This window comes from Natator depressus, chromosome 2, assembly GCF_965152275.1.
Source record: "Natator depressus isolate rNatDep1 chromosome 2, rNatDep2.hap1, whole genome shotgun sequence".
Taxonomy (NCBI): Eukaryota; Metazoa; Chordata; order Testudines; family Cheloniidae; genus Natator; species Natator depressus.
Window position 1 is genome coordinate 36,353,500 of NC_134235.1, and position 13,786 is coordinate 36,367,285.

At 45.0% G+C, this 13,786-nt stretch overlaps 2 protein-coding genes across 2 annotated transcripts in view; one reads left to right on the forward strand and one right to left on the reverse strand.

Annotated features, from left to right (window-relative positions):
• The window catches only part of ODF1 (outer dense fiber of sperm tails 1), a 72,024-nt gene extending 69,475 nt beyond the window's left edge, over positions 1-2,549 (reverse strand). Inside the window, exon 1 of the transcript XR_012637728.1 lies at positions 2,357-2,549. The gene's annotated coding sequence lies outside the window, so the exon portion shown is untranslated. The remainder of the gene's footprint in view (positions 1-2,356) is intronic.
• A 663-nt stretch (positions 2,550-3,212) lies between these two features.
• UBR5 (ubiquitin protein ligase E3 component n-recognin 5) overlaps positions 3,213-13,786 on the forward strand; it is a 138,397-nt gene continuing 127,823 nt past the window's right edge. Inside the window, exon 1 of the mRNA XM_074944009.1 lies at positions 3,213-3,317. Within this exon, the coding sequence (XP_074800110.1) occupies positions 3,256-3,317 (62 nt within the window). The 5' untranslated portion in view covers positions 3,213-3,255. The remainder of the gene's footprint in view (positions 3,318-13,786) is intronic.

Genomic DNA, 13,786 nt, shown 5'->3' on the forward strand with positions numbered 1-13,786 from the left:
CAAGTTACATTGCATAGGCTCCTTGATGCTGGGACACTGTGCTGCTATGTGTCCCCACTCCCCACATGCATAACATCTACAATTGCTTTTAATCACTCCCCTATCCTGGGAGTTAGAGGGTTTAGTCCCAGGGTTCCCCCCACTCAGGCCAATCCCTTCCTTCTGGGGTCCCCGCTCGTTTTCGGCCCCACCCTTCTTCCACCTAGGACTCCCCAGGGGTTTGGCTGCCCAACCTTCCAGGGTTGGGGTTGGGTGCTTGCTTTGAAAGGGGCCTTCCTTGGGTAGTCGGGTCAGTTCCCTGGCTGTCATCCGTCTTTCTACCAGTGTGATCATCTCGTTGTACGTGGATGGATCGTTCTGGCCTACCCATTTGCGGAGAATTGACGGCAGTCCCCGCCTGTAATGGTCGATGACCAGGGTCTCCAAAATCTCCTCCGGCCTGCACACCTCCGGGTGTAACCACTTCTGTGCGAGGTGTATGAGGTTGAATAGCTGGGACCTCAGGGGTTTGTTTTCCTGGTATTTCCACTCATGGGCCCTTACCACTGCCATTACCCCTGATTGTGCTAGGATCTCTGCCTTCAGACGGGTATAGTCAGTGGCATCCATGGCAGGCAAGTCAAAGTAGGCCTTCTGGGCCTCTCCACACAAAAAAGGGTTGAGAATGCTGGCCCACGCCTCACGCTGAGCAGTCCTTTCGAATGAGAGGAGATATGCCTCTACGTCATCTCCTGACGTCATCTTTGGCAGACAACCAGCGGCCCTCAGGGTTCGTGTCCCGTCGGACCCCCGGGCCTGGGAGGTGAGGATCTTCAGCTGGTCCACCACCTCTCTCAAGAGGGCACGATCTTGGGTCGCCTGGCTCATAAATAATTGATTGGTTTCCTGCTGTAGCCGCATAGACTTCTGTTGTGCCATTGTCTGAACCCGGGTGGCCTCCTGCTGGGCTGCCGTGGCTTGTACCAGAGCTCTTACCACCTCCTCCATTGTGGTACGAAGCAAACAAACAAACAAAAAAATCCAAAACCCCAGTACACTTTTTTTTTTTTAAACCTCTTTCTTCCGCCACGCTGTGAATGAAGTCCCACTCCTGACACCAGTTGTGACAAAGCTCTGTCCTTGCCTCCGTGGGTCCCGCGTTTCCTGGTGGATTTCGCTAGCCTCAGAGGCTCACTGTGATACTCCACGTAACCCTTCTTTCTCTAGAGACAAGGGTCACAGTCTACTGAGCCATTTTCATCATAAGCCAGCAAGGGAGGGGAGGATATCATTGTGTAGATGAGATGTTAGAGAGAGCTGGACAAAACTTCGGTTTTGTAAAGACATTTTTATAACACCCTTTTGTTAAATGCTAGAGGAAGGTTGTTTTAATATGGACAAAGGATCGGATATTCATGGAGATCAAGAATTTTTGGAAGGGGATATTGACTTAAGCCTTACAGCGCAACATTTAATACCTAATAGATCAGGCTGAGAACTATGTGGAATCTCTCCCCTCACATATGCTACTGCAGGGTTCTTACACCACTCTCTGAAACACACAGCTGTGGCTTGTGTTGGAAATAGCACACTAGACTAGTAGACCACATATTTATTCCACTGTGGAAATTCCTACTTTAAAAAAAAAAAAAAGCCCTATGATTTTGCAACTACACATTGCAACATTGTTCTGGTGTGTGGAAGCATGATCAATAAAAAAAATAAACCGAAGTGAAACTTTTTGATCAAATGAACAAAACAGCAAGCACTATAACTGCTGACCAACTAAATTACAATTTTCCATGTTGGCAACCCAGGGTGTGAATGATCTAAATGTTTTAAACAAATGCTTTTTAAATTGTGACAAGTCAGTGCACTTGATTACACAAGTTGAAAATACATGTAGTTTGCAATCGTGGGGAGGGAAATCCTATTTAACTGACTCTAGTGCTGGTGAAAGTATCCCTCTCGCTGTCTTTGCAAAGTGCAGTTATTGATCCTTACAAATGGGTACAGCAACAGTAAGCTTATGCTAGATGCTGAAAGGCAACATCTCAGGCTCGATCCACAGTCAAGACTGAATATCGCTCCCCTCCCCAAAGCGGCTGTGGATAGCTTTTAACACCACTTCAGTTATGTTTCGGGCTCACCCTCCCTGTCCAGCGAACATGACTGAAACAGGGCTAAACTGTCCACACACTACAGCTGCTTGGGGCAAGGAAAGAAAAAGAGTATTCTTTCCTGCTATCCTGATGGTTGGAAAAGTCTGCAAGACATCCCAAGCCAGAGAGTAGGCCTTTTCTGGACTCGGTTGTCGCCGTATTATCTACTGGTTAGCTGGCAAACGCGACTGCAACCGCTAGCCTGGTCCACTCACAAGTATTTAAGCGTCCAGACCACCGTGGTCAGTGTCGTTAGTTAGCGCCTGTTGACGTTAGCCCCCCCGGGGGGCAGAGGAGACGATGAGTCCGGCCCCTGCTGCGGGCAGCCCGCCCCTCCCGTGCGGCAACGCCTTCCAGCCGCCGCCGGCCTGGGCTCCCAGCGTTCCCCGGGAGACGCCACCCGAGGCGGATGCAGAGCGGAGGCCCCGAACCCCGACCTGCCAGTGCCGGGGTCGCCCTCTCGGCACAGCCCTCCAGGCAGCACTGGGGCGGACCAGCGCCCAGACGCGCCAGGCCGGAAGAAGCCTCAAGCTGCCGCCGGGAGCCGACCACGGGTGACCGGGCGGACCGGCCGGCCGGCCCCCCGCCCGCCATAGCGAGCCACGCCGCCGCACCCTCTTCCCCTCCCCCGTGCCGGAGCGGGCACCGCGCCGCAACCCCACCCCCCACCGCTTCTCCCAGGAGCACGTGGTCTCGACGTACTTCACGTCCGACGTACTCGCGCTTTACAGACTAGCTGGCCCAATCCGCTACGACCTTACAGACACACTGCCGATAGGCCTCCGAGGCGCCAGTAAGCGCGTGCCTTACATCGCGGTCGGTCAGTCAGCGCCCCGCCCAGCCCGGCGCGGCGCAAGGAGGAGGGGAGGGAGAAAGGAGAAGGGGCCGCTGGAAGTTAAGATGGCGGTGCGTGTGTGAGTGCGGCGCGGAGCGAGTCTTTTCCTGACGCTGCCGTCGCGGGCCCCCGCACCCCGCTCCGCGTCGCGTTGCTGCGGTGAGGGAAGGACTCTGCCTGCGGGTGCGAGCGCCCCCGCCGCCCCGGGGGAGACGCCGAGCCCCCCCCACCCCCATTGTGTGCCTGGCCTCTGCCTGCCTCTGGGGGGGGGAGCGCAACATGACATCGATCCACTTCGTGGTGCACCCGCTGCCGGGCACCGAGGACCAGCTTAATGACCGGTGAGGGGAGGCCCATGTGGCTGAGGGGGACGCAAGGCGGAGAGGGGAGGGGCGCGGCCCGGCCCCCGTGTGTGAGGGGAGGGGCCGGGCCCATGTGTCTGGCGGCCGGAGCGCGGCGTGTGGCGGGGCTCTGGGAAGGGGAGGGAGCCTCGCCGTGTGGGTGTCCGCGGGGCTTTTGAAGAGTTACACTGGACACCGGGCAGAGAAGCGGGTTATCAGAGGGGTGGGTCAACTCTCTCTCTCCCTGCCCCCTCTCTGCGGGGACGGCGAGGGGAGGCGCCTAGCTGCACGGTTTAAAACATGGTCATTTCCTTATAGTCCCCGGACACCGCAGACTCTGGGTGCTGGGAGATCGTGACCTCTGCGAGTGAGTGTCTCGCTCCCTTCCCCGCCTCTCTCCGCCCAGCTTTCACTGGTCAGGGGGCACCAGGGTTGTACCAGGCTCCCCATCTGAGAAGTGGGTTATCATTACTCCTGGGCTGAGGCTGAGGAGGAGCAAAAATTTGTCCATATAAATCAACGATGAATTGACAGACGATGCAGTTGGGAGGTAGGGGGTGAAAATGATAGAACATACACAAGGACGGGGAGGGAAGTATAAAGTGGGATAAATATAAATGTCTATACTAGGTTTTAGGCTTTTATTTTGAAAAGGGCTGTTCTGTAAAGTACTGACTGTGGTAGCTCAGGCAGGGGAGAGAGACATGGAAACACATTGCATCTTTGAGTGTGGTGTTTGGAAACTTTACAATTATATTTTAGAATACGGTGAGAAAAATGCAAGTTATGAAGAAACTAAAACAGCCTGGGGAAGAAAGGAAACCTTTTATTTAAATGTCAAGAGGTGTGAGGCATCTTAGAATTCTCTGTTGTCTTCTTCTTATCCTTTAATAGAGTTTTCTGCAGCTAGTAAATTTCACAAATATAAAATCTCAATAGGATCTGAATTGATAAATTCTCAGCTTATATTAATTCCCTGTCAAATTGTTTGTGGTTAATAATAGAGAAGTCCTAGATTTAGTTATAGGGTGGAAATCCAAGTAATCTCCTTTCTTATCAGGCTGTATGGGCCTTTGGTTATGGACTTACATCCTTTGCTGCCTCCCAGGTTTGAGCATAGATCTAGGCTGCTTCCATGATCATGTCTCACTGAGTAATTTGGAGTGGGAAAAGAGAGAGTGCTGAAATGCCTCCATTAAACAACATTTGAGATTCAGGGGGCTTAATGTTTACAGTGAGCAAAGTAAGTCATTTTAAGGATCATATTACACCCAAACTGCTTCATCTTTGACCTTAAACAGAGAGGAGAGATTTGTAGTGATAAAAGGGGGCCCTGACCTGAAGCTTGTCAGTTGGGTGTAACTTTTTTGGAGTGACCCGGTGACACATCTTACAGGAAGGACACTGTTTGTCATGTGCTTCCCAAAAGAGGCGGCATAACTACTGCTGGGAGATTGACCTCCTTCACAGTAATGCGTTCTTGTATGGCATGTAGTTGCTTCCTGCAGGAGAAGGTGAGCACTGATACAGTGCTGGGATATTTCCATTTCTTCACCTAACTTCTGGTATATGAAGATTTTTTGATCTTGAAAGAGCCAGCATGTTTTTAAAAAATATGATGAGATTGTTATTCAGCATGTAATTACGCACATTGCTCCAAGTGTATTGAAGGAATGCTCCAGGTTTTTCTTTTACACATCACCTGTCTTGTTTATTGGCTGAGCTTGTGAAGGCCTTACATTCAGCTAACCTGCATTTCTCTGTTTCTCAGTAATGCAGTAAGTTTTGAACACCACATTTGATCAATTCCAAAATAACAAGAAAAGTGCTCGGGGTCAGTTGCCAGAATTCTAGTAATTTGGGGGAAAATTGGAAAAATGAGAGGGGAAAAATGGTGGATATATGGCGTCTCAGCTATCCAATTAGAAAAGCACCTCTGCAATTATTTATATATCAAACAGGTTGATGACACCCATTAATGCCTTCCAGCATAACAATATACTTGGCTCATCTCTGTGTGTCCTCCCAGCAGAGCTTAACATCTTAATACATTGAATGACTTTTTCCTCCCAGACAAGGAAAAATAACAGTGGGGGTAATAGGAGTGTGAGCACAGCCCCTGGGGGTAGGATGAATGGGGGACACTGGAAGGGGTAGGGAAAGAGGCGTTAAGTGTAGGGTACTCTGGTATGGTGGAAGAGGAGGAATGGGGAAAGCAGATGTGCACAGAGCCCCTCCTATGGGTGGTAGAATGGGGGATTCTGGAATGTGGGCGGACAAATGGGGAGAGCACTCTGGACCCTCTAGTGTGGAGCGATTAGGAGACCCTGGTATGGGGAGAACACACAACCTCTGACATAGGGGGAAGGAGTAATGGGAGAGCACAGAGAACTGACAGCTGGCACGAGGAGAAGATTGGGGAACTCTGGTATGGGAAGATGGAGAATGGGAGGTATACGGGCCCCTGGCAGGGCGGAGGTTGAGGGATCCTGGTGTGTTGTAGTGGTAGTATAGGAGGGTACACATAGTCCCAACATGAGGGAGGGGTTGGAGGAAGTTGTGTGGTGCTGCTGAAAGAGATGAATGGCACAAGGGGAGCTTGTGGCCTGGAATGAAGGAATTCAAGAAGCTCCCAGTATGTGCAAATGCAATTACCTTGGTCTACAAGAATTACAAGGTGTGTGCCCCTCAGTTATCTGTACTGAATATGACCCTTCAGTCCTACTGGCACTTCCTAAATTTATTTTACCACAGCACCAGCCCTTAAGACTTTTTTATTTAGTACAGGAAGCTTCAAAAAAAGTGGTAATTAATACATAGAAAAAAAGCTGTAAAAGTGCTATTAAGCAGTGACTTCTGTTGAATCAAGTGTCTTCTTGATCTGAGCAGAAAATTGTAAGTATCCTCTTCACAAACATAATTTTACTAGAAATGTGGTAAATGTGTATCAGAACTTGTAACACTGAATTCAAAGGGGTTCATAAATAGGGTTTGTGTGGTGGGTGTTATTCAGGAAATGCCAATTCATTTTTGTTTATAGCAGTACTACTTATCGCTGTAATGTGACAATATAACAGGGCCTAGATAGCTTTATACTTGTGATTTCACATAAATATGCATTTAGAAATCCCTGTTGAGCTGTAAGATGCTTTTCCACATCTTTTTTCCATTTTATAGAGTTTGCTTTTCTTTTTCTAGACTTGCTATTCTGTCTACCATGAATACTGTCAGCAGGCAAAGTCACTTTTCTCCATCCCCACTGCAGCTTTTAATTGCTTCTCGATCTGATTTTTGTGAGCAGAATCCCATTTTGACAGCCCACTGTAATACTCTGCAAAAAAAACCCCTACATTATATTGGTCTCCTGAAATCATAAATGGATGAGTATCAAGTGTTTAAATTTAATATTTGGGATATATTTCCTGTTGAAGCATGAGGAATTTACACATGTAACTCTCCTGTGAATCAAGATATTGGATGGTCTCAGATCTTAAAATAAGGCATTTAACCAGTGTAAATTTAGAGCAGCAGATACAATGTATGAAAGAGGCAAAGTCAATTAAAAGAGCACTGTTTTCTGAAAATGTTTTATCTCCTATTGTTACAAATAACACCTGAAATTTGAGGAAAAATCTTTTCACTTTGTGAATTTGACTGCAGTTAGCATATAGTTTGCACTAATTTACCCCAACATAATTAGTCTCCTCTTTATCTGAGTAGGCATTTCACGCAATAACAGGGGAAAGGAAAGAAATGATTTTAAAGAAATGATTGTAGAACCCACAAAAATTGGGAAGGGGACTTGAACAGCTGTAGTACCTGAAATTGATTTTTAATTTTGTTTTTGAAAATAACTGGAGTCCACCTTGATGGTGTCCCTTAGTACTGTCTCATAGAAGTTGAAGTATTGTTAAAATAACTTATTCAAGGTATTCAGTAGTTGTCTAGAAGCTGTTTATTCTGGAGAAAACAAAGTACAAGATAGTGTTTAAAAGGAAGGCAATATGTGGGGCTCGTATTAGGATTCATTTTTTGAAATGGTTAGCTGATTTGCTCATCTTTGTTTAGGATGAATTGAACTAATGAAGCTTTTCCAGAGCAGTGGTATATTTGTTAGAAAAATAGGTGACTTGGAGATTTCCCCAAACAATTTCTCCTCTGCAGACCAAATAGGAAAAATTAAAATTCAAGATGCAGTCTGCAACTTGATGATCTAGAAATTTTATTTCTGCAGAGTACAGGTGACACAATAGTTTATGGCTTTAATTTTTAAAACAGAAGTGCCTAGCTACTGAGACAGTTGGCAGTAAAGATATTAATATACTTGGGGTATCCCTTTGCTTTGTAGCGTTTTAATGTGTCCAGGGCTGGACACCATGGATGCAGTGTGTACCTCATAGAGTATAGCTCCACAGGCGCTCCTTCACTGATGCAGAAAGGGTATCTGGGGAGAGGCAGGGAACTGGTGGGTCCATGACCTCTAATTAGCCTTTTACCCATTGTAACTTTCTTGTGTAGACAAGACTTTAGTTACAAGTCAGTTGTGTTGGGATTTTGTTTGAAGGACTTACTCTCTTAAATGCCTATGGGATTAAAACTTAATCCAGAAGTTTTAATGGGAATGACATGTCTGCCTCCTGTAATAAGTTATGATAAAACATCGAGGGTCTACTGTATTTAAAAGATATGAACACCAGAGTTACGGATTTACCAGTCTACCAGACACCCTGTGAAACCTAAAGTCCTCAATGAGGCAGCAGTGCAGACCAAAAAAAGCAAATAATGTACTGTGTTGGGGCTGCAGTCTCAGGGTGTGTGTTTGGGGTCAGGGCTACAGGCAGAAGTGGGGCTTGTGGCTTCTGACCCTTGGGAGCAGTGGGGCTCAGGGCTGTAGACCGGGGTGGAGTGCTGGGGCTTGGGGCTTTTGCCTCACGGATCTGCTCCCGGTTTCAGTGTGGGGTTGAGGGGACCAATGCCAGGATGGATTCTGTGTGTCGGTGTGGGTGGGGGGCACATGCTGGGGATCGGAGCTTCAGCTCTGCAGCTCTGCTCCTGGTTTTGGGTGGGGGTGGAGGGCGCTGGGGATTGGGGCTTTAGCTACAAGGGGAGTGCTGGTTTCAGCCCCAGCGCTCCCCCCACCCCCCACCCCGCCCATAGCTAACACCCGAAACTGGGAGCAGAAGGCTGAAGCCCTGATCCTGCCGCCCTCTGCGGGGCTGAAACCAGAATGGAGCAGCGGAGCTGAAGCCTCAAGCTCCAGCGCTCCCCCCCCCCCCCAGATCTAAAGCAGTGATGCTCCAGTGGGGTGCCCCCCCCACCCCGATCTAAAGCCTGGGAGTCCTGGCGGCCCCTAGAGTCAGGAGCTGCAGCCCAAACTCCTCCGCTGAAGTCCGTAACGTCTTGTTCAGAGTTGCAGACCATTTCAGAGTTACGGACAACCTCCATTCCCGAGGTAACTCTGAGGTCTTACTGTATCTATTTATTGTCTTGAGGAAAGTATCAGTATCTGAAAAGCTTAGTCTTGGAACAATCCCCTCCTTTGAAAAAACAAATTAGAAATTTATGTTTAAAACTCCTCATAATGCTGCTGTTAGAAGATCAAGGATATTGATTTCTTAGACTGCTGTATGTTGTGAAAGCTAACCAATACGGTGTGATGACGTGGGATGATAAACTTTTATTTACAATACTTCATACACATTTTTAGGTATTGGCCATTGATTGTAGCTTATGTTTCTAGGCAGTAAACAATAAAACTTGTATGCCCCTGTCTGTAACAGACCCAAGTTTGTATGTAATTGATTATTAGTATTAAATTAATCCTTATATAATCACTTTCTGGAAACAGAGCTATCTTTGCATACCTGTAGAATTTTTTTCCTTTACCAGTCTTTGTTGCCAAAATCCACCATTTTATCCCAAAAGGTTTAACAGTACTTAATTACAAACAACTGCATAATAGAACTATTTTTTGAAGATAAGATAAAAATTGTTCAAATTCTGTAATGGTTTGTACACCTCTTTCCCAATATAATGCTGTGTTCGGGAGCCAAAAAATCTTACTGCGTTATAGGTGAAACCGCGTTATATCGAACTTGCTTTGATCCACCAGAGTGTGCAGCCCCCCCGCACCCCTCCCCCCTGGAGCGCTGCTTTACCGCGTTATATCCAAATTCGTGTTCTATTGGGTCGCGTTATATCGGGGTAGAAGGAATTCTCGAGTTCTTTCATAGGGTAAACTGTGTTTTAATAGAGATGCTCATGTTGATCATCTCCTCATCCATTCATGATTACACAACATCTCTGGCAACTACAGCAATTTCTGACTTAGAAAATATTCAGTATATTTGTAGTTCTCCCTAATGCAATTTAGGAGGTGGTGACAAGAAGCCATATGACCACTAGCTCTTCAGACTGCTAATGGTCTGCAGGCAGCAGTATGCGAACCTTTGTACTATAAAGACCTTTCTGTACCAGTTGAGATCTTTGGTCTGTGTAGCACAGTATCCTGTCTATGATCGTGGTCAGACAGTACCAGATACTCCAGAAGAAAGTTACAAGAATCTCTATAATGTAAAATTGTGGAATAGCCTGCCAATAGGAGACGTTTTGTCCAAACTCCAAGCTGTTAGTGCTGCGGTTTTCAACATTTTTTCATTTGTGGATCCCTAAAAAATGTTGAATGAGGTGCCGGACCTCTTTGGAAATCTTAAACATAGTCTGCGGACCCCTAGAGGTCCGGGGACCACAGGTTGAAAGCAATTGTTGACGTATGCACTGATGAATTAGGGCTTATGTTTTTTTTTTTATTTTAAGGGTAAGTCATGTAGCAAGTTCACCAACTTCTCGGTTTTAGCTGCTATTGGCTATATTCTTGACAGAGTCCACTATAGTTAAAATATTCAGAAAGCTCTCTCTGCACTTTCTTTAGTTCTGTAGTCACAAAATTTACTATGTAAAGGACTTGTATAGAAGCTCAGGGCTTTTCCATATTTACATTTTATAGCGCTCTAACTTGCTGGCTCAGGAGGATGAAAAATCACCCCCCTGAGCGCAGCAAGAGCACAGTGTGGACAGGCTCCGAGCGCTGGGAGCACTGCTCCCAGCGCTCGGAGCTATTCCCCTCGTGGAGGTGGGTTACCAGTGCATGACCACACTCTCGCTTCTCAGCGCTGCCGTGGGAGTGCTTCAGCGGCAGCACTTTGAAGTTTCTAGTGTAGACATAGCCTCAGACTGCAAAAATAAATTTTTTAATTGACACTTGTCCATGGACAGCTTGGTTCTCTAGTTCGGTTGTCAAATAAGTATGGTTGATGCAACTTTTCTGCAGTCATGTTAGCACTTGGGTTGTTAAAGATTTTTTTAAAATGAAGTTGCATTGTATGCATACTTTGTGTACCTTCCTCAAGGACAAACTTCTAATCTGATGTTCAGATACAAACTGTGAATTCTTTTTCTGAGTGGCATCTCAAACCTGAGATTGAAAATGGGAATGAAGGGTTTGGGGGGAGAAGGCCTATTCTTAAATGTCAGTAGTAATAGGCTCTGCTCAGCCACTGCACCCCAAACTTGATTTCGAGGACAGCACATGCATAATTGGCTATGCATACACTTCCTAAAGTGTGATCTGAGGTGCAAGTGGCTGAGCAGAGCCAGCGGAAGAGTTTATCTGGGTAGCAGGCTGGTCACACACATTCTCCAATCCCTTGTCCTCCCTCCCCTCCACCCTCCAGTTTTAGGATTGCCTTTGGGATCAGACTTTGTGTTTACTAGTCTTGCTAGATTAGCCCAATGGATTGAGATTATATTGGCCACATCTTGAGGATAGATATGTAAATCAGAAAAATACTCAGATTTTGATCATATACAAAAGTAGGATTTTTGTGACTAGTACAGATATTTTTGCAATGTTTTAATTCATTGTAAAACTTAAAACCTATAACCAACTAATCACGTATACTAATGTGGTTAGTTTCAACATACTAAGTATATAGTCATACATTAAAATAATTCCTGATGACAGTTGCTTTAGTTGCCATGCTGAATGAATTTGTAACATGATAAATTTGGTGCCATAAATCCACAAGTTAGGCTTAAAACAGATTTTGTGTGTGATCATATGTTCTTAGTAACTAGAAAGACTATTTAGAGGGATATAGTAGATACAAAAATGAAAGAAATTTTTACATAAATGTAAATTATACATTGCTTCACCCAAACAGTATACCTAAATACTACAGTTTTCCAGTGTGTTGCAGCTATACTTATTTTTACAATTATGACTTTGTAATTATAATGTTGTCTTAAATGTGGGGCATGTGTATTATATATATCACAGATGGGGGTTCAGGGTAACTGACAGAATGCTCATCTTTTATAGTGGTTGCACTCGTAGCATCCTCGGTAGTTAAGTTTGCAAAACATTCCTGTTATAGCCTATTTCTATCACCGCACCACATATCAGCTCTGCAGCCTCCTTGCCCCTTAGAATGGTTTAGATTGCACAGAATATTTTAAAAAACCATGTCAGAGACTCCATGAAGTCTCTCTTGCAGGAGACTTTTTACATGGAAGGCAATCAGGCTGAGAATCTCAAAGAGATTTACCCCATGGACTTTAGTCTAAATACCTGTGAGGATCTGGGTGTCATATACTACAGTGGTGGGCAGTAGAATAAAACTTAGGTAGGTAGAATGAATAGATTGGGGGACTGTCTGGGGACAAGAAGATGGAAGTTGAGGTAACAAACAACTTAGGCAAAGACTGCCTTTTAACAAGTTTGAGAAGTGTGCAGTTCAAATTGTACATGTATCTGCATTGTGTCTAACCTGGAGCAATACCCCTCTCAAATGAAGAGTCTGTGGTCATTAACCAATTTTGAAATAATTCATTGAAGCAATGGCTCACCTGCATACCAAGTATCCACTTTCAAATTTTAAACCTCTTTCCCCCCGCCATCCTTTTTTTGGCAGAACCTTTTAAGTTGGAGAAATATTTTACCTGCACCAACCCACTGATTCAGAAGACAGATAACAGGATTTTGTTGCACAAAAAACCTACTTTCTGAGACAAAACATGGAAAATTTCTGAAAGTTGTGAATATGTGAGAAGCACCTCCATTCATAATGATTGTTTTAAACTGGTCATTTGTAAGCTTATACAAGAGCATAGATAAATATGTAGTCGGCTTTATCACTATTCACGCATTTTGAGTTGTAAGACAACTAGGTCCTGTATGTGGCAGGATGATGTCTGTTACATGTTTGAAATGCTGATCTATAAAGACGCAATCAAAAAGTGGGAAAGGAGATGCAAGGTACAAGCATAATGCTCAGGATGGTGATTAGCTATTCCAAAACAAAATCAGGATCTGAAGGATTGTTCATTTAATCTTGAAGTTTTTCTCATTTTTGCTTCTTTGAGTGGCTTCTATGTGAAAACCACAGGTTGTAGAACGTAAACCACATAGGATATGACATTCACCTTCAAAAGAAGTGACACTAAAGATTTGTAACACAGTTTGAAAAATGTTTCTGAAGAGCTAAATCTGTTTACTCAAAGTCCATACTACAAATGCACCTCCAACCCATCTGAGATTCAAACATAGCACTTGTTGGGGAAGTTGTGAGGCTTATTAAGATGTAGTTCCTCAATCCTGCTGACCAGCCCTATCTTTTGTATCCTTCATCGTTAGCTAATGTTTACTAAGGTCCTGATGCTGCAGTTGGATGTACATAAGTTCAAAAAACTGCCTGTGTGGGAATCTAATTGCAGAGCAGAACTTAAATATGGAGTTTGCCTTTACCATGCCTGTTGAGAAACATAAGTCTTTTAGCAAAGCAGAACTGTCTCAATTCTGCATTTCATTCTGTTGTTGCTGGTCCCCGTTTGCCCAGGGAACTTTCCTACTGATGAATGAGAGAGTGCTCTCCCCCCACCCCTACCCCTGCCAAGTCTTGATGATTAAATCTTAAGACACGACAGGCTGTACATCTTAGGTGTGTTGGGGCTTGAGGAGAAATGCTTCAAATGCAAACAGTTTGTGCATTTATCAACACTACTACACAATTCATCTTATTGCAGTTACAAAATGGGCCTTTGATTAAGATAATGGTATATTTTGCATGCATTGTCTTTCTTTGTACTTATTAGTTTGATAGATGTGGATTGGGACAAGATTGTTACCCAAAAACCCCCACCAAAACTATGTTGTAAAATGGCTCCTAAGGATTTCTTTGTAGATTTAAAAATAATTGAGGAAATTAATTACGTTAGTTTGTTCGTTTTTCCAGGTTTTTGGTTCAGGCTCTCCCCAGGCCCTATTGCTCCAGCTCCCTTCTCCTGGCAGAAATGATCTTTCCAAAGTGTCTTCTACCCCTCCTCTTCCAGTTGGTTTTCTCATTTCATTTTGTATTTTTCAAAAACATTTTACATTAGGAATAGGTTAATGCTCCCAAATGCCTTTTTAT